At 34.9% G+C, this 24030-nt stretch overlaps 1 protein-coding gene and 1 non-coding gene across 16 annotated transcripts in view; both read left to right on the forward strand.

The window, feature by feature from the left end:
* The window catches only part of LOC149808102 (uncharacterized), a 534871-nt gene that overhangs the window by 484993 nt on the left and 25848 nt on the right, over positions 1–24030 (forward strand). For 14 of the 15 annotated variants that reach the window (XM_089973484.1, XM_089973483.1, XM_089973481.1 and 11 more), the window contains 11 exons: positions 5279–5323; positions 5682–5735; positions 7896–7949; positions 8595–8648; positions 10465–10518; positions 13594–13677; positions 16476–16529; positions 17390–17443; positions 19674–19718; positions 20261–20314; positions 23023–23076. In XM_089973484.1, the coding sequence (XP_089829610.1) occupies positions 5279–5323; positions 5682–5735; positions 7896–7949; positions 8595–8648; positions 10465–10518; positions 13594–13677; positions 16476–16529; positions 17390–17443; positions 19674–19718; positions 20261–20314; positions 23023–23076 (606 nt within the window). The remainder of the gene's footprint in view (positions 1–5278; positions 5324–5681; positions 5736–7895; positions 7950–8594; positions 8649–10464; positions 10519–13593; positions 13678–16475; positions 16530–17389; positions 17444–19673; positions 19719–20260; positions 20315–23022; positions 23077–24030) is intronic. The other variant, XM_089973477.1, reaches the window with a different exon arrangement.
* Trnac-gca (transfer RNA cysteine (anticodon GCA)) lies at positions 7512–7583 on the forward strand. The gene has a single exon. It is a non-coding gene; the product is annotated as a tRNA-Cys (tRNA).

Below are 24030 nucleotides of genomic sequence, written 5' to 3' on the forward strand. Positions count from 1 at the left end.
GAAGACATAACATCTCATTCTTTGAAAAAATTGATTCGAAAGATGCTTAATCTCAAAATAAATATTTAAAAAAAAAGTTGATTATAGCTTAAAATTGAAATTATATATCAACCATAGTTTTACATTCCAGTTATATACCAACCATAGTTTTACAATCCAGTTATATACCAACCATAGCTTTAAATTCCAATTATATACCAACCATAGCTTTAAATTCCAATTATATACCAGCCATAGCTTAAAATTCCAATTATATACCAACCATAGCTTTAAATTCCAATTATATACCAGCCATTGCTTAAAATTCCAATTATATACCAACCATAGCTTTAAATTCCAATTATATACCAGCCATACCTTAAAATTCCAAATATATACCAACCATACCTTAAAATTCCAATTATATACCAGCCATACCTTAAAATTCCAATTATATACCAACCATAGCTTTAAATTCCAATTATATACCAACCATACCTTAAAATTCCAATTATATACCAGCCATAGCCTAAAATTCCAATTATATACCAACCATAGCTTAAAATTCCAATTATATACCAACCATACCTTAAAATTCCAATTATATACCAGCCATTGCTTTAAATTCCAATTATATACCAACCATAGCTTAAAATTCCAATTATATACCAACCATTGCTTAAAATGCCAATTATATACCAACCATAGCTTAAAATTTCAATTATATACCAGCCATTGCTTTAAATTCCAATTATATACCAACCATAGCTTAAAATTCCAATTATATACCAACCATAGCTTAAAATTCCAATTATATACCAGCCATACCTTAAAATTCCAATTATATACCAACCATAGCTTAAAATTTCAATTATATACCAGCCATTGCTTAAAATGCCAATTATATACCAACCATAGCTTAAAATTCCAATTATATACCAGCCATTGCTTTAAATTCCAATTATATACCAGCCATTGCTTTAAATTCCAATTATATACCAACCATAGCTTAAAATTCCAATTATATACCAACCATAGCTTTAACTTCCAATTATATACCAACCATAGCTTAAAATTCCAATTATATACCAACCATAGCTTAAAATTTCAATTATATACCAGCCATTGCTTAAAATGCCAATTATATACCAACCATAGCTTAAAATTCCAATTATATACCAGCCATACCTTAAAATTCCAATTATATAACAGCCATACCTTAAAATTCCAATTATATACCAGCCATAGCTTAAAATTCCAATTATATACCAACCATACCTTAAAATTCCAATTATATACCAGCCATACCTTAAAATTCCAATTATATACCAGCCATAGCTTAAAATGCCAATTATATACCAGCCATACCTTAAAATTCCAATTATATACCAACCATAGCTTAAAATTCCAATTATATACCAACCATACCTTAAACTTCCAATTATATAACAGCCATACCTTAAAATTCCAATTATATACCAGCCATAGCTTAAAATTCCAATTATATACCAACCATACCTTAAAATTCCAATTATATACCAGCCATACCTTAAAATTCCAATTATATACCAGCCATAGCTTAAAATGCCAATTATATACCAGCCATACCTTAAAATTCCAATTATATACCAACCATAGCTTAAAATTCCAATTATATACCAACCATACCTTAAACTTCCAATTATATAACAGCCATACCTTAAAATTCCAATTATATACCAGCCATAGCTTAAAATTCCAATTATATACCAACCATACCTTAAACTTCCAATTATATAACAGCCATACCTTAAAATTCCAATTATATACCAGCCATAGCTTAAAATTCCAATTATATACCAACCATACCTTAAACTTCCAATTATATAACAGCCATACCTTAAAATTCCAATTATATACCAGCCATTGCTTTAAATTACAATTATATACAAACCATAGCTTCAAATTCCAATCATATACCAGCCATACCTTAAAATTCCAATTATATACCAGCCATTGCTTTAAATTCCAATTATATACCAACCATAGCTTAAAATTCCAATTATATACCAACCATAGCTTTAAATTCCAATTATATACCAGCCATTGCTTAAAATTCCAATTATATACCAACCATAGCTTAAAATTCCAATTATATACCAGCCATACCTTAAAATTCCAATTATATACCAGCCATTGCTTAAAATTCCAATTATATACCAGCCATTGCTTAAAATTCCAATTATATACCAACCATAACTTAAAATTCCAATTATATACCAGCCATTGCTTAAAATGCCAATTATATACCAACCATAGCTTAAAATTCCAATTATATACCAGCCATTGCTTTAAATTACAATTATATACCAGCCATTGCTTTAAATTCCAATTATATACCAACCATAGCTTAAAATTCCAATTATATACCAACCATAGCTTAAAATTCCAATTATATACCAGCCATACCTTAAAATTCCAATTATATACCAGCCATTGCTTAAAATGCCAATTATATACCAGCCATTGCTTAAAATTCCAATTATATACCAACCATAACTTAAAATTCCAATTATATACCAGCCATTGCTTAAAATTCCAATTATATACCAACCATAGCTTAAAATTCCAATTATATACCAGCCATTGCCTTAAATTACAATTATATACCAGCCATTGCTTTAAATTCCAATTATATACCAACCATAGCTTAAAATTCCAATTATATACCAACCATAACTTTAAATTCCAATTATATACCAGCCATTGCTTTAATTTACAATTATATACCAGCCATTGCTTTAAATTCCAATTATATACCAACCATAGCTTTAAATTCCAATTATATACCAACCATAGCTTTAAATTCCAATTATATACCAGCCATTGCTTAAAATTCCAATTATATACCAACCATAGCTTAAAATTCCAATTATATACCAGCCATACCTTAAAATTCCAATTATATACCAGCCATTGCTTTAAATTCCAATTATATACCAACCATAGCTTAAAATTCCAATTATATACCAACCATAGCCTAAAATTCCAATTATATACCAAACATAGCTTTAAATTTCAATTATATACCAACCATAGCTTAAAATTCCAATTATATACCAACCATAGCTTAAAATTCCAATTATATACCAGCCATAGCTTAAAATTCCAATTATATACCAACCATAGCTTTAAATTCCAATTATATACCAACCATAGCTTTAAATTCCAATTATATACCAGCCATTGCTTTAAATTCCAATTATATACCAACCATAGCTTTAAATTCCAATTATACACCAACCATAGCTTTAAATTCCAATTATATACCAACCATAGCTTAAAATTCCAATTATATACCAGCCATACCTTAAAATTCCAATTATATACCAGCCATTGCTTTAAATTCCAATTATATACCAACCATAGCTTAAAATTCCAATTATACACCAGCCATAGCTTAAAATTCCAATTATATACCAACCATACCTTAAAATTTCAATTATATACCAACCATAGCTTAAAATTCCAATTATATACCAACCATAGCTTTAAATTCCAATTATACACCAACCATAGCTTAAAATTCCAATTATATACCAACCATAGCTTTAAATTCCAATTATATACCAGCCATACCTTAAAATTCCAATTATATACCAACCATAGCTTAAAATTCCAATTATATACCAACCATAGCTTAAAATTCCAATTATATACCAGCCATACCTTAAAATTCCAATTATATACCAGCCATTGCTTTAAATTCCAATTATATACCAACCATAGCTTAAAATTCCAATTATATACCAACCATAGCTTTAAATTCCAATTATATACCAGCCATAGCTTAAAATTCCAATTATATACCAACCATAGCTTAAAATTCCAATTATACACCAACCATACCTTAAAATTCCAATTATATACCAACCATAGCTTTAAATTCCAATTATATACCAGCCATACCTTAAAATTCCAATTATATACCAACCATAGCTTAAAATTCCAATTATACACCAACCATAGCTTAAAATTCCAATTATATACCAACCATAGCTTTAAATTCCAATTATATACCAGCCATAGCTTAAAATTCCAATTATATACCAACCATAGCTTAAAATTCCAATTATATACCAACCATACCTTAAAATTCCAATTATATACCAACCATAGCTTTAAATTCCAATTATATACCAACCATAGCTTTAAATTCCAATTATATACCAACCATAGCTTAAAATTCCAATTATATACCAGCCATACCTTAAAATTCCAATTATATACCAACCATAGCTTAAAATTCCAATTATATACCAACCATACCTTAAAATTCCAATTATATACCAACCATAGCTTTAAATTCCAATTATATACCAACCATAGCTTAAAATTCCAATTATATACCAACCATAGCTTTAAATTCCAATTATATACCAGCCATAGCTTAAAATTCCAGTTATATACCAGCCATACCTTAAAATTCCAATTATACACCAACCATAGCTTAAAATTCCAATTATATACCAACCATAGCTTAAAATTCCAATTATATACCAGCCATAGCTTTAAATTCCAATTATATACCAGCCATAGCTTAAAATTCCAGTTATATACCAGCCATACCTTAAAATTCCAATTATACACCAACCATAGCTTAAAATTCCAATTATATACCAACCATAGCTTTAAATTCCAATTATATACCAACCATAGCTTAAAATTCCAATTATATACCAGCCATAGCTTAAAATTCCAATTATATACCAGCCATACCTTAAAATTCCAATTATATACCAACCATAGCTTTAAATTCCAATTATATACCAACCATAGCTTAAAATTCCAATTATATACCAACCATAGCTTAAAATTCCAATTATATACCAGCCATATCTTTAAATTCCAAGCATCATGGCATACACAACTAATCCATAATTTTACCAAGCTAGTCAAAATCCTGTTTCTGAAAGGTGATTTTGTTTATATACTTGATCCATATCAGCAGTCTTTTATTAGCAATCCAAACTCATTTACTGTTTGTTTATTTTTTTAATTTACTCTAAAAAAAATCGAAAATATGGGAAATAATTATTTCAGTGCTTGAATTTCACAAGTTTAGCACCAAAATTAAACAAATAAACAAACTAAGAAAACACCAATGTTTCTAGATCATATTTGTCACTAAAATCAGAGGGGTTGCATAGATAAATGCAAAGAGAATCCATTAATTTTTAAAAAATCCATTTATCATTGGTTAGTTATACGGATTACTATTTGGGATTGCTTGTTACTGATTATTTTGTTTGTATTACAGGGTCTAAAGGGGGACCAGGGTCAACTGGGAGAGAGAGGTGAAAAGGTTGGTGTAGGCTGAATCATGTGTTGTCTAGGGATCAATTGAAGAAAATAGCGAATTTGTTTTAGAAACTACTCAAATTTCAACAAACGTAACAAAACATTGTTTCAGTATTTTATTATTTTAATCTTTATTTTAGTTTCGTTTTGTTTTTGCTGTCTTGGATAACTTGAAAAGACTAACTAACATCTTAAGACATCCATCCACTGTGTTACGTCGATAACGCATCACCTGTTGAAACTTTCTCTGAATGTAGACTCAACACAAAGGTATCTTTTCATGACGATATAATTGAATAACACGATCAAAGCGTCAGCCCTCTAAAATGTCTTGAAGTATTGTAGTTTATATTTTTTGACAGGGTGACAAAGGAGAGATTGGTCTTCCAGGTCTGCCAGGCTCAGATGGTCTCCCGGTAAGTTATTTTACAATTATTTGTATACATTTCGAATATAATTTTCTTTTTTTATATCACCACGTTAGTTTCCCATTAAAAGAGACATTCCAATACACAGACGTACATGAATAGATATTGTATTGAAACTGATACATACTTATAAACTTACGCAGTAGCGGTACAATGGCAAGAGTGGGTGGGTGGGGGTTTGAGGAAGCACTTGCCTCCGGACGATTGGCGAAAGGGGCTACGTCGGAAGCATTTTTTCTTCAAATCAAATTGTCGTAGTATTTCACCTTTAATTCAGCGTAGCGAGGGCAATTCTTCACAAAACGTATATTTAAAAATGGGAGGGGATGAGGAGAAATGTTGGCAACGGGCATAAAACCTGTTCTCTGGAGCGAAGTAGGGGCGACACTACATAATATTGTTCACGGTTCCCTCGAAACCTCGCATCGCCAGTGTACTTACCTACCTACATTTCTGCTTATTTAACTGTATAATACGTGCATCACTTATCAAGTCTTTGAGTAAAATCGAGGTGGGAAAGACGTCTACAACGTAGTGGTAATACCTGCTTCAACTGATACACAACGTTTATTAGAATTCGTCTAGGTATTCTCTGCCTTCGTGAGTTGGAATCTTGGGCTCAACTAATGTGGGTACGTGAGAAAGTTTGCCAGTTGTTTCTCGTGGGTCGGTTGTCATACTCGGGGTCATCACGGGTTCTTCTTCCACCAGTTATACTGGTCGCCATCTATAGCCTATCTTGTGCTGAAATACGGCTTTAAACCCCATGACAACAACTAGACCAACAAGTGGATATCCGCTTACTTTTTCTGACATTACTGGTAGCGGAGACCAACCCGTCTGGGCCGTGTTTCATACTGACGCTTTCACCCTCCAATCAGTTCTGACTATCGGACGCTCGCTAGTAAGTAATAAATTTGTTTCGACTGACCATTGCATGCGGATTGTAAGTAAAGTCCCTCTTTTTTCTACCCAAGGCCTTAAATCCTACAGAACATTCTTCTTTTTTTTTTAGTATTAATCCCTGTCAGAACAGAACACCCGTGTATCTATCATTTACTAACCATTTATAAATTGATGACGCATGCGTAGAAAGCAGCATCACCCAAGGCAAGAGAACCGCGTGGAAACTCTTTAGCGAGGACTAAATCACTAAGAACTGACGAATGCTTGCAATAGAACTGCGGTTAAGTCGTGCCGTAACTCATGCCTAGGGGTGATGCTGCCTTCCACGAATGCGTCAGCAATTTAAAAAAAGGTCAGTGAAAGATGTATAAAAAGGTGCACTGTTCTGACAGGGATTAATACTAAAAAAGTTACCACTGAAGCATTTAATATCCGCATACAAATGTCAGTAGAAATAAATTTATTACTTACTAGCGAGCATCCGATAGTAGGAACTGATAGAATGGTGAAAGATTCAGTATGAAATAAGGCCAGGCCCGGTTTCTCTCCGCTACCAGTAGTGTCAGAATCAAAGGCGGAGAGCTACTTTTTGGTCCAGACAACAACGAAGAACAACGACGGCAACGACATCTCTGTATTGTTCAACCATCCTGGTGGATTCGGTTTTAAATACAGATGATGTTTAAAGGAGTGTGTGTTCCAAGTTAACTTTGTATTTTTATTACCTAGATCACTAATAGCTGTCCCGTGGACGGCATATACAGCAGGCAGATATCGATACCACGTATAATGCCCTTATCTAACAGATGGCAAGTGTCAACTCTTAGTCATAAGTACAATTATATAGACTTTATAGAAGGGGATATAGCTCAGTGGTAGAGCATTCGACTGCAGATCGAGAGGTCCCTGGTTCGAACCCGGGTGTCCCCTTCGACTTATTTTATCAAACATTATTTTATTAATTTCCATGCATTGACTTAGATTTATAGGTGGGTGTATTTTGAATGACGTCCATTATATGCCATTGCTGTATACTAGTTGACTGTATATCACAGAATAGTTAGTAATTAATCTTTCTCATAATTAACAAGAATACCGTTCTTCCTCCCTCTGTCGGTCTGTATGTCTCTGTCTCTCTCTGTCACACACACACACACTCACATTGTTAACCCAATAAAGGCTATTGGACTTGTATATAGTAGAAAGCTCTTCCGAAGTTCTGAGATGTTTGTTCAATTACAGGGTTTGGCTGGTGCGCCAGGTATTGATGGTATTCCCGGCAAGCAAGGTGAACGTGTAAGTAGTGATTAATATCCAGTACAAAACACATGTATAAAATACTAGATCTTGGTCAGCTTCTTCATTTTATGTAAATATTCTATCAAAACTCATATGCAGTACGATCTTAGCTGGTTCTATCGTAAACCATAGGGGAAAGAAAGACAGACTGCTCTGCAGGCATTAACAACACATTCGCAGGGGAATGTCTTTGGTTGACTGGGGAAATGTCACGCTTTTATGATCTAAATCAGTAATACAAGGAGACATTTTTTCTTCTTCTCCATAATATATACACGCTTTCTACGTAAAACTTTTTACTTTTAAAGGTAAGCACTTAACACCGGTTACAACCTGTAGAAAATAATAATAAAAACAAATGGCAACGATTCTTGTTTGCAGTCTTCAGAAAGGGGACGATTTGGATTAAAATCCTTGGCATGAAAATCGTGCTACAGACTCTTACAGACTGTCGCCTGTGCAATACGTACAGTGCACGTGCACGCATAAACATGTTTGAGACAAAAGATTTTAAAAATATTCCTCTCTCTCTCTCTGTTTCTCTCCATATATATATATATATATATATATATATATATATATATATATATATATATATATATATATATATATATATATATATATATATATATTCATTCGTAGGGTCAACAAGGAGCTGCTGGCGTTCCAGGCGCTTCGGGACCACAAGGACCTCCAGTGAGCCGTTTCATCTTTTTAAGACCATTTTACCCTATTGTCTATTATATTTCTATTATATGACTATTATATTTCTAAATTATAGTGATGCATATTATCTCTCACTTTTTATATTACCTTGAACTAAGTCACTGGTAAACATTTATATACAGTGTAAATTGTACTATCAAATACTTGATTAATCGCGTTGTTTAATATGTTTATCGAATACCAGATTTCTGCTGCGTTGCATTTTAGTACCAAGGAGCTTTGAACCCCCTTACATACACTGCTGGTACACTAATATGGTGGAAGAATCCACCTACATACACTGCTGGTATACTACTTTTGACTAAGAATCCACTTACATACACTGCAGGTACATTAATGCTCTCTTAAAATCCACTTACACTGCAGGTACACTAATGCTGTTTAATAATCCACTTACATACACTGCTGGTACACTGTTGACTAAGAATCTGCTGACATACACTGCTGGTACACTAATGTTGACTAAGAATCAACTTACAGACGCTGCTGGTATACTAATGTTGACTAAGAATCCACTTATATACACTGCTGGTACACTGTTGACTAAGAATCCACTTACATAACACTGCTGGTACACTAATGTTGACTAAGAATCCACTTACATAACACTGCTGGTACACTAATGTTGACTAAGAATCCACTTACATAACACTGCTGGTACACTAATGTTGACTAAGAATCCACTTACATAACACTGCTGGTACACTAATGTTGACTAAGAATCCACTTACACACACTGCTGATACACTAATGCTGTCTAAGAATCCTCTCTTAAAGACACTGCTGATACACTACTGTTGACTAAGAATCCACTTACACACTGCTAATGCAGTAATGTTCACTAAGAATCCTCTATTAAAGACACTGCTGGTACACTAATGTTGTCTAAGAATCCTCTCTTAAAGACACTGCTGGTACACTGTTGACTAAGAATCCACTTACATACACTGCTGGTACACTAATGTTGTCTAAACATATGTTGTTTAATATTTCTGAATATGTAGCGGCTTGCTGGCCTATATAAAGACTTCATGTTTTCCGCTGTGCCTAAATTGTCAGCCATTTTATACTGGAATTAATTGTGGATAGTATTAGTACATTTGTTGCCAGATTGACACGAATACAACTACTTACTTTGGTAAATTATTGTAAAATTTAAGCGCTCTTTAAATTTGGTACTAATTAATATTTTCAGCCAATAAAGAGAAATATGTAAGACACCTCCAAGACAAATATGTAAGACATCTCCAAGACAAATATATAAGACACCGCCAAGACAAATATGTAAGACACCTCACAAATATGTAAGACACCTCCAAAACAAATATGTAAGGCACCTCCAAGACAAATATGTAAGACACCTCCAAGACAAATATGTAAGGCACCTCCAAGACAAATATGTAAGACATCTCCAAGACAAATATGTAAGACACCTCCAAGACAAATATATAAGACACTCTAATCAGTAATTTCCTTTTCCCATTTGATATTTACATTTAACGTTTCTCCACGACACATGTAATTGTTTTCAAGCTGATTTGCAGCTCCACGAGGAACTCATATTTTTGCGTGATAGAAATTTGGCAAATTATAATACTAATGCAAAAAATATAGAAAAAATACGCCAGTTATCGGCAAAAATTATTAGACATGATTATTCCATATGTTGCTGAAGTATGCACTCGGTTTCAAAATATTTTTTTTTAAATCGTCTTCACACCCGGTTTTTGTAAGTGCGAGAAACGTTTATTTCAGTTCATAATCTCTTAATTTTTCATCTTATCAGGGCCTAATGGGAGAATCGGGACGTCCCGGAACGAAGGGTGAAAAAGGAGATGCAGTAAGTGTTTTTTATTTACTTGGATCTAGTGGATGGATCATTTAGAAAGCACTTTATCCATCTTCGTTAAAAACATAGCACTCGAGCTCAAAGTCGTACACCAGGTATCCTGTAATTGGATCGAGAATAAAACTAGAAATACAGAGCCTTTAGAACGTTCTCGACGTTGGCTCTGTCATAGCTTTCTCTTATTACTTTGCGGCTTGGACTTGAGAGTGACTTGCGTCCTTCAGCATGTTTGGGGTCTTGTGTTAGACCTCAAGAGCCGTTAAAGACAATGTCGAAATCTTGTGTTAGACCTCAAGAGCCGTCAAAGACAATGTCGAAATCTTGTGTTAGACCTGAAGAGCCGCTAAAGACAATGTCGAAATCTTGTGTTAGACCTCAAGAGCCGCTAAAGACAATGTCGAAATCTTGTGTTAGACCTCAAGAGCCGTCAAAGACAATGTCGAAATCTTGTGTTAGACCTCAAGAGCCATTAAAGACAATGTCGAAATCTTGTGTTAGACCTGAAGAGCCGCTAAAGACAATGTCGAAATCTTGTGTTAGACCTCAAGAGCCGTTAAAGACAATGTCGAAATCTTGTGTTAGACCTCAAGAGCCGCTAAAGACAATGTCGAAATCTTGTGTTAGACCTCAAGAGCCGCTAAAGACAATGTCGAAATCTTGTGTTAGACCTCAAGAGCCGCTAAAGACAATGTCGAAATCTTGTGTTAGACCTCAAGAGCCGTTAAAGACAATGTCGAAATCTTGTGTTAGACCTAAAGAGCCGCTAAAATGTCGAAAGATTAGGAGCCCACTGTTAAAGATGTAAAGGAACATAATGGCTTTAAGTCACCATGGCGACTACTGACTATTTTTCGAAGAAATTATAGGAATAATGTTATCCTGCACACCCGGATGTACGTGCGTGCGTAATGTCACGCAAATACTCTTACACCGTTCCGGATAGGGAGTTGAAACCTTAGAATACGACTGTAATCTCAACGTTTTATGCCTCAAATTGGTGGAATACTTCTGTTGTTTGATTATTGTTTGGGGCTGGGGCTGGGGCTGGGGCTGGTGGTGGCAGTAGTTTTTGTGTCAGCCAAAAGCATCGAACTGTCCGAGTATTTTGAAGACTCACGTTCAGACAGAATACCTGCAGAACTATATGGTTTCTATTTAAGTGTCTTTGGTGCACTACAACCTTATGGCGGAAGAGAATTTATAGTAAAATTATGGGCAGAACAAACAACTTGCGTCTAATCAACAATACAATCGATTGAACGTTGGGTTTTGCATCTGAGTTTTGTTAAATATTGTTTTGTTAAAACAATGTAGCGCACCAAAGACAGTCAAGTAGCAGCTACACATTTCAGCTGAATTCTTGTATGAACGGCTCTGGTTATTTCAAATGACTTTGACCAGTTGTGTATCGTTTGGGATTTAAGTCTAATGCAGAAAAGACCGAAGTGATCCGCATGATAGTGACGTTTGACAGTGAGATTGTGATTGCAGGGTGTCTGAAGTTGTGCACGACGGTTTTAGAATTTGGATCCATCTTCTGGTGGAGGATACTGTGGTAAGGGTGGGGTATTGGACATTTTGCATCTATATAATTATATATTAAATGTGTAATAATTTAGGTGTAGTTGCATAACTATTCCAACACCATTTCAAATAGAAAACCTTCGAACACAATTGGTGGGGGCTTTGTATGAGTGCACGGGAGTTTTAGAAATGCGATCCTTCACTAGGGGCGGAGTTTGAAGGTTCAACTATGAAGCTTTCTTTTAAAATAAAAAGAAGAAAAATTATACACGAATTGTCCGCGAACATTTTATCAGCTCTTGTATCAGTTTTACAAACACTTTTTCCTTGTGAGTTTCCTTTTTTCGGTACAAAAATCCCTGCATGATGAGTAATTTGATTCTTTATCTAGTTCACTCTCGAAAAGTATTTCGGATGATGACATGGGTTGCCCATCCATAGAGGCAAATTAGGAGGTTGCCCAGGGCGCAGATTTAAATGGGGCGACAAATTTGAGGAGAGGGTTTAGACGAAGAGGGAGTGGGGGGTGAGCGATTGCATGGTACGACTAGGGCGCCAGTATCTTTGTTAGCCAATGATCCGATATGTTAACACTAACTACACCTTGGCGAATCGATCAGATATTTCTGTGCCTCGAGTCTGTGAATTTCAATGGATGCGGTGGCTATCAAAATCAAGTTGTTCATATCCGAACAAATGTTCGTAATGACTGAGACAAGGGGAGCACACATCTGGAATGGACTCATAAATAAACAATTTTCCACTGCCCGTCTGTGTTTGTACAAATATATCGTTTCACTCAAACACACCTGTAATGGCTTCTCTCTGGTACGTAGTCATACTTTGGATGTTAAACTTACAAAGCATTATTCTGAAGTCAGTTGCCTCCACCATTTTCGTCCAATGTACAACGCTCCGCTGTAACCGTTGGTTAGGTAACATCACATACTAAGGGAGACAACTTATGAAATCAAACTGGCAAATCCGTTGGTTAGTTAGCACTTACATACTAAAGGAGGCAGCTTATGAAATCCAACAGATGTCGCTAGGACAAAGCACTGAAATATCTTATCGATACTCCATGGTGTCTATAGGGTTAACGTATCGAAGCCTTGGCTAGTGAAGACGAGGGTGCCAGTTGCTGGCAGCTATTTTCTAGGGCCGCCCCTGACTGATGAACATTACAATATAGAGAAAGGACGTTCTGCGAATCTTTGCATAAACTGCGTACTTTACTAACTTTGGGTCAGAAAAGTTTAAAGTGAATTTTTTAAAAATTATTATTCTCTTCGGGGGGTTTTTCTGTGGTGGGGTGGGGTGAGGGTGTAGCATTCTTAAAGCCCGTTTTGCACCTGAATCTGAAGGCTGGATAAAAAGGAGTTTTGTGAAAAATGCATACAAGATTCCTTCACGATCTCTTACTCACATACCCACCCACCCCCCCTTTTTTTTTTCTTCTTTGGAAATCTGTATTTTCCAGTGCTCTTTTCTTTGCTTGCATATTAGTTTATCTCTGAAGGTTTTTGTTTGGAACTATTGCAGGGTCCCCCCGGACCTCCCGGCCAGGCAGCAAGATTCCCCGTAGACGACGAACTGGTATGGAACGACTTCGTTAAGGAGATCCAAGTACTACTCCTTTGCATTTTTTTGCATGCAGTCATGAGCCATTGCACCACTAACAGTAGGGACAAATCGATACCATTCTAACCCGCAGGGGTGTGCAGGTCCGCTATTGGTGTACGGTGTCTTCCCATTCCTATTCCCCATTCCTTCCGTTTGTTGTTTTCTAAAATAAAATTATCACATGGACAAGAAAAATTGAAAATTTACTCATTGACCATAATTAAAAGTCTGTAAAACAGAAATACATGAAAAAAATTGTACCATAGACTAAAAAAAGTTTACAAGAAGTTTCCTCGTATTTATCATTTCCCTTTGAATTAGAATGATTGGACAATCTTACAAGACTGAAAGCCGATATGATTATTTATGGCATATTTGAAAACTGTTCCAAATTTACGTACCATGTAAGGAATGCAGAAACCTGTTTGCATTCAGTTTTGGCACCGATATATGAAAGATCTGAGACATAGTTTTGCATTACGTTTTCTAAACAACTGAGGTTGAAAAATTTTACGCAGATTGTAAATTACTTTTAGTTGTAGGTCTTACCCTGAGATCAATTTCTAATAGGAGATTATTTCTCCTAAACTCTATCCTCCGTTTGCATGACTACCCATACCCCGTCTCTCGCTTTTTGAAATCAGTGTCATTCGCATCCGATAGTATTTCAAGGTACTTTCTCTTTACCTATTTCTATAATAATAAAGAAATAAACCTTAAACTGCGCATAACTTGTATTAATTGCCTGATAGAGATTTGACACAAGCTGCTTTCTGTACACAAGAGTGCTGTACACAAGAGTGTTTATTGATTCGCGCTTGATGGGAGCATGCTGTACACCGAATCGCGAAGCAGTGTTGCGGTCGCGACAAGAGCTGTTCGGACGCGACAAGAGCTTTTCGGACGCGTTCCACAACCAGATTCGGAATTAATGATTGAAATTATTTTTAACGTCCTTTTCACTCTTTAGAATAATATTTAGTTCATTGGAGACATAGTCTCCCAAACTTTGAACACTTTGATTAACATAATATAAGAAGACCGTAACGGCTGTCTTTGTCTGTAATTTTATGTAAATTCGAATGATTCTGAGTCTGTGAATTATGAATTTCTCGTTATGAATTTCGTTCCAGTTTCATTCTATTTTGAGGTGAAAGAACACTCCTGTGTTGTAAATATTCGCGTCTATAAATTCAACTCTGAGTTATACTTCAGAAACATGTTCCTCGAAGTAAGAATGTAACTGGAAACCCCTCCATTATCGTGTAAGAAATCCATATTTATTTGCGCAGAGCAACGGATCAAATATGCCTCATTTAATTAAGTATAATCGACGTGGACAGCCACCTAATTACCACCAGTATTTTTAGCACAGCATTAAAATCAATGGAGTAGTACTTGTAGATGATTTAAGGTTGTTGAATCTGGTCTTAGGGCGCTTGCGCTGCAAAAAGATCAGCTAAGCAATTGTATGTTCATGCAGGACTGCCTTCATTAATCGGTCAAAGGCCTTTAATAAGCCTCTTTCGTCTGAACTTGCATATATCTCTTTCATTCATGCTTTATGGTTCAGCATAATCAACTTGGCAATCGAAAGTTTTAAACTTCGACTTCGCTTTACTGTGTCATGGGATGTGATTCTTTTAAACTTTTAAACTTTTGGTCATAATATTTTGAACACCGCTTTGTTCTAACTCGTTTCAGTCTAATTTGTCTTTCAGTTTAAAAGAATATTATTCTCATTTCTTCTCACATTCTAAATTATTGTCTTTGACCGATTAAACTGGGCGTGCAACGTTTCAATGCCGATCGTGCAAAGTATAGTTCGATTGCAGAAATTTGCGTAATAATATTAGCTCTGGTTTGCGCAAAACGCTGCAAGACGTGTATTACATATTCATATTATGCAATAATGTTCAATATTATTCTTTTACATTCTGCTAAATTTACAGTAGTTTTGACGCAGTAGTCAATTTGCTGATGGTGACCTGGTGGTAAGTATACCTCTTTGTGACAAGGTAGTTATTTCATGTCATCTTTTTAGGAATACAATCATTTCTCATGCAGAGGTAATCCAGTTTTATTCATTTTGTTTTCCATTCTTCACACGCAGACAAAGAAAATAATGTTATTAATAGATACATTTAAAGTAATCGAATTTTATTCATTCTTTTACATTCGTCAGACGCAGATGAAACAAATAATGTTATTAATAGATAAATTTATAAAACTGTAATCGATTAGTTTTTGCATTAATATTTGACTGTTAATCAAATTTGGTTTACGTTTTCAAAACATTTTTTTAATGTTAGAAAAGCAAAAGGTTTTAGCACAAGTTCTTTCAGAAAAGCATTTCCCGTAACAAATAAAAAACAAAAACCATACTATTTCAAGGATCAGCTGAAATTTACAAAGTAAGTTGAAATGATGCTTGAATAAGCGTAAAAGCTTGCAATCATTGTTTGAGAGAGATTATGAAAGAATAAAGACAGGCGAGGCACCACATGTGAGTGAGACACAAACACATAGACAAATATATAAAACGTATAATAACAGTTCTTATTATGTCGAATCTTTAATTTGTATTCCTGAACGAATAAATTTAATCAAATTCGAATTGTAGTATAAATTGTGGCATGCTCAATTCATCTGAAAGAACTAGTTTTCTCTAACTTGAAAATTCCATTGAAACCTGGCTCCATTATTTAATTCTATTTATACTTTATTGTATGCCCTGTCGTTTAATTGTTTTTGTTTTAACCGATTTGCACCTTATATGAAATTTGTAATTTCCTTGTAAGGGTCCACCAGGTGCACCTGGACCCCGTGGGGCTCCCGGAAGTAAAGGAGACGCCGTAAGTACCACGTAGTATTGTATATAAGAAATTTGTGATAAGCATCCAAAGGTAAACTATGGTATATTGATTGGACTAACGACTGTCCCAATTCACTGGTAAGTTCTGGACATGTTAATATTACTTAAGTAACTAATCTTGAGATAAATATCACTCTCTGAGTCAAATTTTCATCATATTCTGTTATACTTTAAACATTTTAACGGAAGCTGTTATTGTGAATGCGTTGGAACTTAATTTTAGTCGATTTCCCTTGTACAATCGTTTCAAAAGTCAGTGTGCTTTTTCATCGATTATATGTTTACATGTAGCTTTCACAAGTATAGAAGCTACATATTCAATCTCGCTAAGATAAAGTTTATATATAATGTACAAATAATAATATTATATGCACTTATGTGTAGCAGACAAACTCACATAACGACCCAGTAGTGTGTCTGCTACACACGAGTGCAAATAACACCGACTCATTTGCATCATATTTTGGTGATGTATGCTTTGTCGTGATGGAATATGGACTGGTGTGCGCAGGCAAGACGATGGGTACCGTTTACCCGTGGACCTGGGTTCGAATCTCCGTAGAGTACGAAATAAATATTCTCTGACCCGTATGATTGTATTAAATATTAATTCTGCCTTCTATCTAGAAGCATTCTCCTATAGAATACAGGGACAGCACTTTCCGTTATGTCTGGTGCATAATTCTCTCTCTCTCTCTCTCTCTCTCTCTCTCTCTCTCTCTCTCTCTCTCTCTCTCTCTCTCTATATATATATATATATATATATATATATATATATATATATATATATATATATATATATATATATATATATATATATATATATAAAATTATCGGCAGGGAGCATCGGGCCTTCAAGGGCCTCCGGGACAGGATGGAAAACCTGGTGAACTCGTAAGTCTTCATTTTAGTATTTCTTTTATGGATATTTTCATTATATCAATGAAACTTAATTCATTTTTAATAAACGCCTTATAGAAAAAAATCATTATTATCTACTCGTTTTTGCTCCGTTAACTTTACATTATCAGAATAGTACAGTAATGCTCCATACTACACGGCTTTATGCTGCGCGACATGTCTCTAAATATAGTTTAAATATAGTGTGTTGGGAACTACTTTATAAACAAACAATGTACGCTCAAGTGGTAAATAGCTTTTAAGTTGTTAGATTTGTTTGTGGATGAACTAAACAAGATGTTTTGTCCATTTGAAGTAGAAATGATGAAGCTAACGATGTGTATGCTTTCCTCGATTCAGAAATAAAACTTTCAAACAAGCAAACACATGAAAGTGATATTCACAATGTCAGCACACAAAAAAAAACGTGATAAGCAGTAATCGAAAATACCATTCTGGTCATTAAAAGAGCTATATTTAGGAGAACTATTCGCAACGTTTCGTAAATATAATGGTTGAGACTACGACCAGTGCTCTCATTAGACTATAAAAACAGCACAGAAAAAAGCGTTTTGAGGCCAAGGGCTATCGTATATCTATCAGAGAGGTATCATTTTACAAGCGAGTCTGAACACTAAAATTCGAGAAGAATAAAAAATGCAGCTGAATGTTTTGGTTGGAAATTAAGAGCGTCAGAGCCAATACGCCAAGACGACGAAACAGTTGCATTTCCGCCGGGTAAATGGATTGTCACACAACAGCTGCTTTTTAATTTCCCACGTGTATCTATTTTTGTACAATATCAGTCTAGCAATAGAAGCCATGATATGATACATCTTATATCTGGGGTCCCTTCAACATCGAGCAATCTAGTGACAGGGCATAACATGTCTTCTTTAGCTGGTAATAAGAATGGTAATAAATATACTTACATTTACGCATCTTGAATTTCCTCAGAATGTATTTTTTTAGTTCTGAAAATCCTACTGACATGACCTATCCCATGGAAAACCTGATACACACCGAAATTGTACTGTAATTTCGACTACATTTCCAATCACATTCTCCTTACTGCACTCAAAACTTTATGAATTTGATATTCCATGGCATCTTTTTCATAACTTTCAATTAAAAGAATTAGAATTTTCCCCACATTATGATTCCAAACATTGACAGAACAGAAACAAAGGTTCAGTTGATTCAGCTGCTCAAATCAGATGTATATCGTACGGAATTGACCCAATATATCAATGCCATCACAAGCAGAATAGCAGACTTAAGTTGGGTCGACAGAACAACAAAATCCATCCATTCCAGGCCAACTGGAAAAGTTGTTTCAAAGCGCATTCATTCAAAATATGGCTTTTAAGTTTCCAATTTAGATACACCAAAAACTTGAATTATTTTCAAAACTAACGCGGAGCGCGAGACCATGTTCAGAGGTTGCTTGGTGATCCCATGTGCGCATTTATATTGTTACTGTGTATTGATGAATCTACGGTTGTGTATTTATATTGGAATACAGCATAAATTCAGCTAATTTGTCTCTTTTAGTGTATCCTTTTTATTATAAGAAGCCTCAAGTAGATAAAAATATGACTATATAATAAAAAGTTAACTGCATTTGTATAAGAAATATAAACTCGTTTTCTCAGAGTAATACTGCACTACCAAGGTCGTGAAGTATTGCTCAGGAAAACAAACTCGTTCATATTTTCCCACACAAATGCAGTAACCTATAATTATTATAGATACCTTTTATTTTTATTTCATTTGTTAAGTGCATGACATTAGTTCAAAGCGTCAGATGCTCCGCAGTAACCATGGATGCCATTCTGTTAGGATTGTCATCTTTAACTCTGAGAGAACTGATATTTATATAGGTAGATGATACTTATATAGGTAGATGATACTTATATAGGTAGATGCTAGCTCTAAACTTCTCGTTTACCTGTACAAGTGAATTGACACATGTATAAAAAAGATGTGAACTCTAGACTCAAGGAACTAGAACCTGTATACATTGATAAGAACTGTACACTCAGAGAATTGGCACTTGTAGATATGAATGTGGACTTTTGAAATCATGTATTACCTGCCATACAGTACAATAGAATGTTTACAACAGTTAGTAAAATGTATCTTCATATATCACCATATTTACTACTGCATTACGGTTATTTAAAAAAATATGTCTATTTTTTTCTTTAAAATTTTCTTTCAGGGACCGCCAGGTCCACCAGGGGAGCAGGGAGAACAGGGGGAGGCGGTACGTATTTCTGTAACACAATGTTATTATCCTTCTCATATAACGTGTAGAAAAGAAAATTTTCAAACTTGAAGTAAATATCTGCAAGAATTGGGGAGGGGATTAACCGAAGTAAATAATGGCTGCGAGAGATGTAATTGTGAGATACTCTCGAGTCCATGCATGTCATCTATCATGTCAATACAGATAAAAAGTTACTGATGGTAATTTCCTCTTGAAGATTTGTTTGTCGAAAAGCATTTATTTTACATTAGCATATTTTGAAAAATCATGTTACTGGGTCGATATGAGAATTATGCTGTGTGGCAAACTCCTGTAGAATTATAAGCCCTGCTATAGGCACTCTAAGGTTTAATAATATGTTGTGGGGTAGGAGTGATGACTTTTTTCACAGCTCTATTTTATATATAACAACCAATGCTGTTTTCACATTTTTGTATTGATTTCTACAACTTGTGAACAGTAAAGTCACGCATTTGATTAATTTATAAGGACATTAAAAATAATATGTACATTACAACCATGTTTCTCTTGTTTCCCAGGGTTCACCTGGAGAAAGAGGCGAGCCAGGTCCTCAGGGACTTAGAGGACTCCCAGTAAGTAATTCGTTATGTTTTGTTTATTATTGATTACCTAGCTATATAGTTGTGCCGAATCCACTGTATGCGTGCGCCAGTCTATAAAACCTTTTGGCTTATTTTCAGAAATTATTACTGCTTTTCAAAATACAAATAAACTTCCTTCGTAATGAAGATTGATGCAATTCAGGGTCGGGCACACGGGCTTGAAAACTACCATAGATACAACTGCCAATCATGTTGGAAACAACTTTACCTGAACCCTGAGATGAAGGCGGGGACGGGGAGGGGCTGTGGGAGCAAGCTTAAAAATCTTCAGAGACAGAATTATCTGCCGTGTAGATAATCACGGTCTCTAGACATAGTACACGTTTGGATGATATACATCTATCATATTCAAAAGGCAGATTGACTCATAATTAAATTTTTTGTTTAATGTTAACTGTTTGCTGATAAGATTTATAAGACAGACATGGTGATATCGGCAAAAGCCTGAACAACGTTTTAACATTTTTGACGTTTCTTTCAATGGAAAAATTCATCTGTTTGGAAAGTGTTTACACTCGGATTATTCGGAAATATAAGCGAAGTCAGAACTTTTTTCAATGGAATTTTTTTCTCCAATTGGTCAGTGTTCCCACTCGATGATTATTAGGAAAGGCATACGAAAATGAGAACTTATTTTCCTCAATTCGTTTCCTTTCCGTTTGTTTCATAATACGATCTTCATCCCAAGACGTATGATCAGCGTTAACAATTTTACCTATCATTCTCTTGAATTATGATCATGGTAACATTTTTATTGTCGAATTTTTATACTTTTTTTTACTGAATGAATATTCTGTTAAACTAAATTCTTGCTTGAACACCAGAGAAAACCAAGCGTGTTCAGAGTCTTGTACTTAGTTGCTCGTAAGTTCAACAAGTGCCTCTATATCTTATGTTCATAAGTGGTACCACCTGTTTCACCCATGATAGCAGTGTACGTTTGTATGTTGTTTCTTGAAACATGCCTCCATAAACGAGGTAATGAAACCAAATATTCTTTGAAAGAATTTTTGAACAGATTGTACCAGATTTTTTTCCCGCTGCACAGCTTTGATCCGTTTATTACCCTTACTAGATTGTAATGCGGTGAAGTACGTTTATGCACATGCTTTGTCTCTGAATTAGATAAACTGATAAAATTTGGTTAGGCAAAAAGCTGGTGATACCTTTTGATATAATGCAGATAATGCATGTTTGTTACCTTTGGAAGTCTAAATGGTAGTTTAATTCGGAAATGTGATAATACAATTTGAGGATACAAGACAAACCGAGACATTATTCTACAAGTTACAAGTAGTATCGCTCTTATTAGCGAAATATGCCATCCATATTAGCGTCTCGTTTTTAACTAAGCAGAATAGTGTTTACTTTGTGCAAGAATTTCCGGTATACGTCTATTTAGAAACACAGTAACAGACAAATTATCCCCAAAACGCAATGCCTTGCTTGGGGGGAAGAACGATTCGAGAAGTGCTCGAGAAAACACGTTAACACATAACTTTATCCTGTTTGACAATGCCACTGTCGAGGACGTCGACGTGGAAAAATGATGTCTGCGCCAAAATTAAAGATTTACCAACATAACGAATGTCTTTCAGATTGAAGATGAAATTAATGCATCATTCGGCAACATTCCTTAGAGACACAATTGTTTGTAATAAGATGCAACCAGCAACATTATGCGCCAAGTAGTAAATTATGGCACAAAATAAATATAGAAAATACAGGCGGAATGTGCCACCGAGTTTACTTTCTCGCATGTAGAGGCCATGACTGAGGCTCGATTTGTGACCAGCACGCCAATAAATTCCAGAAGATCGTACTTAGGAAAGATCAAAGGGATTTCTGGATAAGCTAACCATCATTCTCATGTTTTCTGATTCCTCTAGATACAAGAGATGCATGTGTAATTCAATTAAAACAAATGTATCAAGGAAATGAGCACGGAGAAATGGCCATGTGCCCCGTGAAAATTAGAAATAGTTTCTGTTGTGCTTTTCCATTTCCATTCCTTCTGATAACCATCTTCATCCGTCTCCCAAGCTCTATTTAAAACAGCGGCTTAATTAAGTATTTAATTAACGATCCTTAGCCTTCAAATCGAGCGAGGTTTCTGCAGATATAGCTCGGATCAGATCCTTGTCTGCATGTCATCAGGTCGAATCTGGTGGTTTTTTAAAGGTCGACACGCAATGTGTGAAATTTCACATCCCTTCACAAACTTTCCTGTTAACTTAGACATTTATGAAATTGGTCAATCCTTTAATAATAGAACTTTCTATCTTTGAAAGAGTCTAAAAAAATACAGTAAACCGGATCGCAAAACTGACAGTGTATCAAATTTCGTTATCTTCCTTTGTAATAGTATATTCAAAAGATAATGTAAGACAGACTAATAGTTTTTAACATTAGTTCCTATTCTGTATAGAATAAAAATACATATAATCTAAAATTTAAACAAAAACAAAAGTCGGTGACCGATAGAGTCCATCTAATGCAATGTACCGAAGTTGTAAAAGCAGTGCATTTTAAAACGATATTTTCTTCCGCCAGTCCTACAATTTTCTTTTCTCGGAAATGAATTACAAACCATTTCACACGTAAGCTTGTTCGTGAATTTGATAAATCATGTTTAGTTCCAGCTTAGTTAAGTTTTCTTTGTTCATTCACAATTTTAGGGTCAACAAGGACTTCCGGGTACCCCAGGAGTTCCAGGACAACCGGGAGAAAAGGTAAGTAAAGACAGTGCTGTTCACTATCTCGAGGAAAATTGAGCAAGAAAATAAATTGGCCAATAATATGACTTGACCAGAATTTAAGTCTGTTGAGTGCTGTACGATTGTATTACAAATAAATTCACTGCATTTACAGCATCGGAAACAACCAACCGTCCGATTCATACACAGTCTTCACCGGTAACGGATTTGTTAAGGATTGCCAAAGAAGGATGTAGACACAGAACAATCATATGATCTGGAAGGAGTGGTTGCAAAATGGACACTTTTTCGTCATTATTTTGAATTACGCATACTTTGATTTTTTTACACTACGCATGCTTTGATTTTTTTTTTGATAACACTTTCTACTGTTGGAAGATTATATATGTACGCAGAAGGTAACATCTTCTGAAGGCAAATATGGTTATCAGACCTCGCCCTATCGAAGCTGATTTTAAAAAGAACAACTACATTGATCAGTGTTGCATAGCCTTCAAACATTACTGTTCAGAATATCCAACATGTGGTGAGAGTGTTAGAGGAAACAGGAACTAGGGTGACTAGTTGGAAAGTGAAACATTAACAATTGTTAATGTCATTAGGGTGACTGGTTGGAAAGCGAAACATTAACAATTGTTAATGTCATTAGGGTGACTCGTTAGAAAATGGAACATAAACAGTTGTTATTGTCATTAGGGTGACTGGTTGGAAAGCGAAACATTAACAATTGTTAATGTCATTAGGGTGACTCGTTAGAAAATGGAACATAAACAGTTGTTATTGTCATTAGGGTGACTGGTTGGAAAGCGAAACATTAACAATTGTTAATGTCATTAGGGTGACTCGTTAGAAAATGGAACATAAACAGTTGTTATTGTCATTAGGGTGACTGGTTGGAAAGCGAAACATTAACAATTGTTAATGTCATTAGGGTGACTCGTTAGAAAATGGAACATAAACAGATGTTAT

The sequence above is a fragment of the Sinohyriopsis cumingii genome, chromosome 1, assembly GCF_028554795.1.
Source record: "Sinohyriopsis cumingii isolate HCF-2022 chromosome 1, ASM2855479v2, whole genome shotgun sequence".
NCBI lineage: Eukaryota > Metazoa > Mollusca > Bivalvia > Unionida > Unionidae > Sinohyriopsis > Sinohyriopsis cumingii.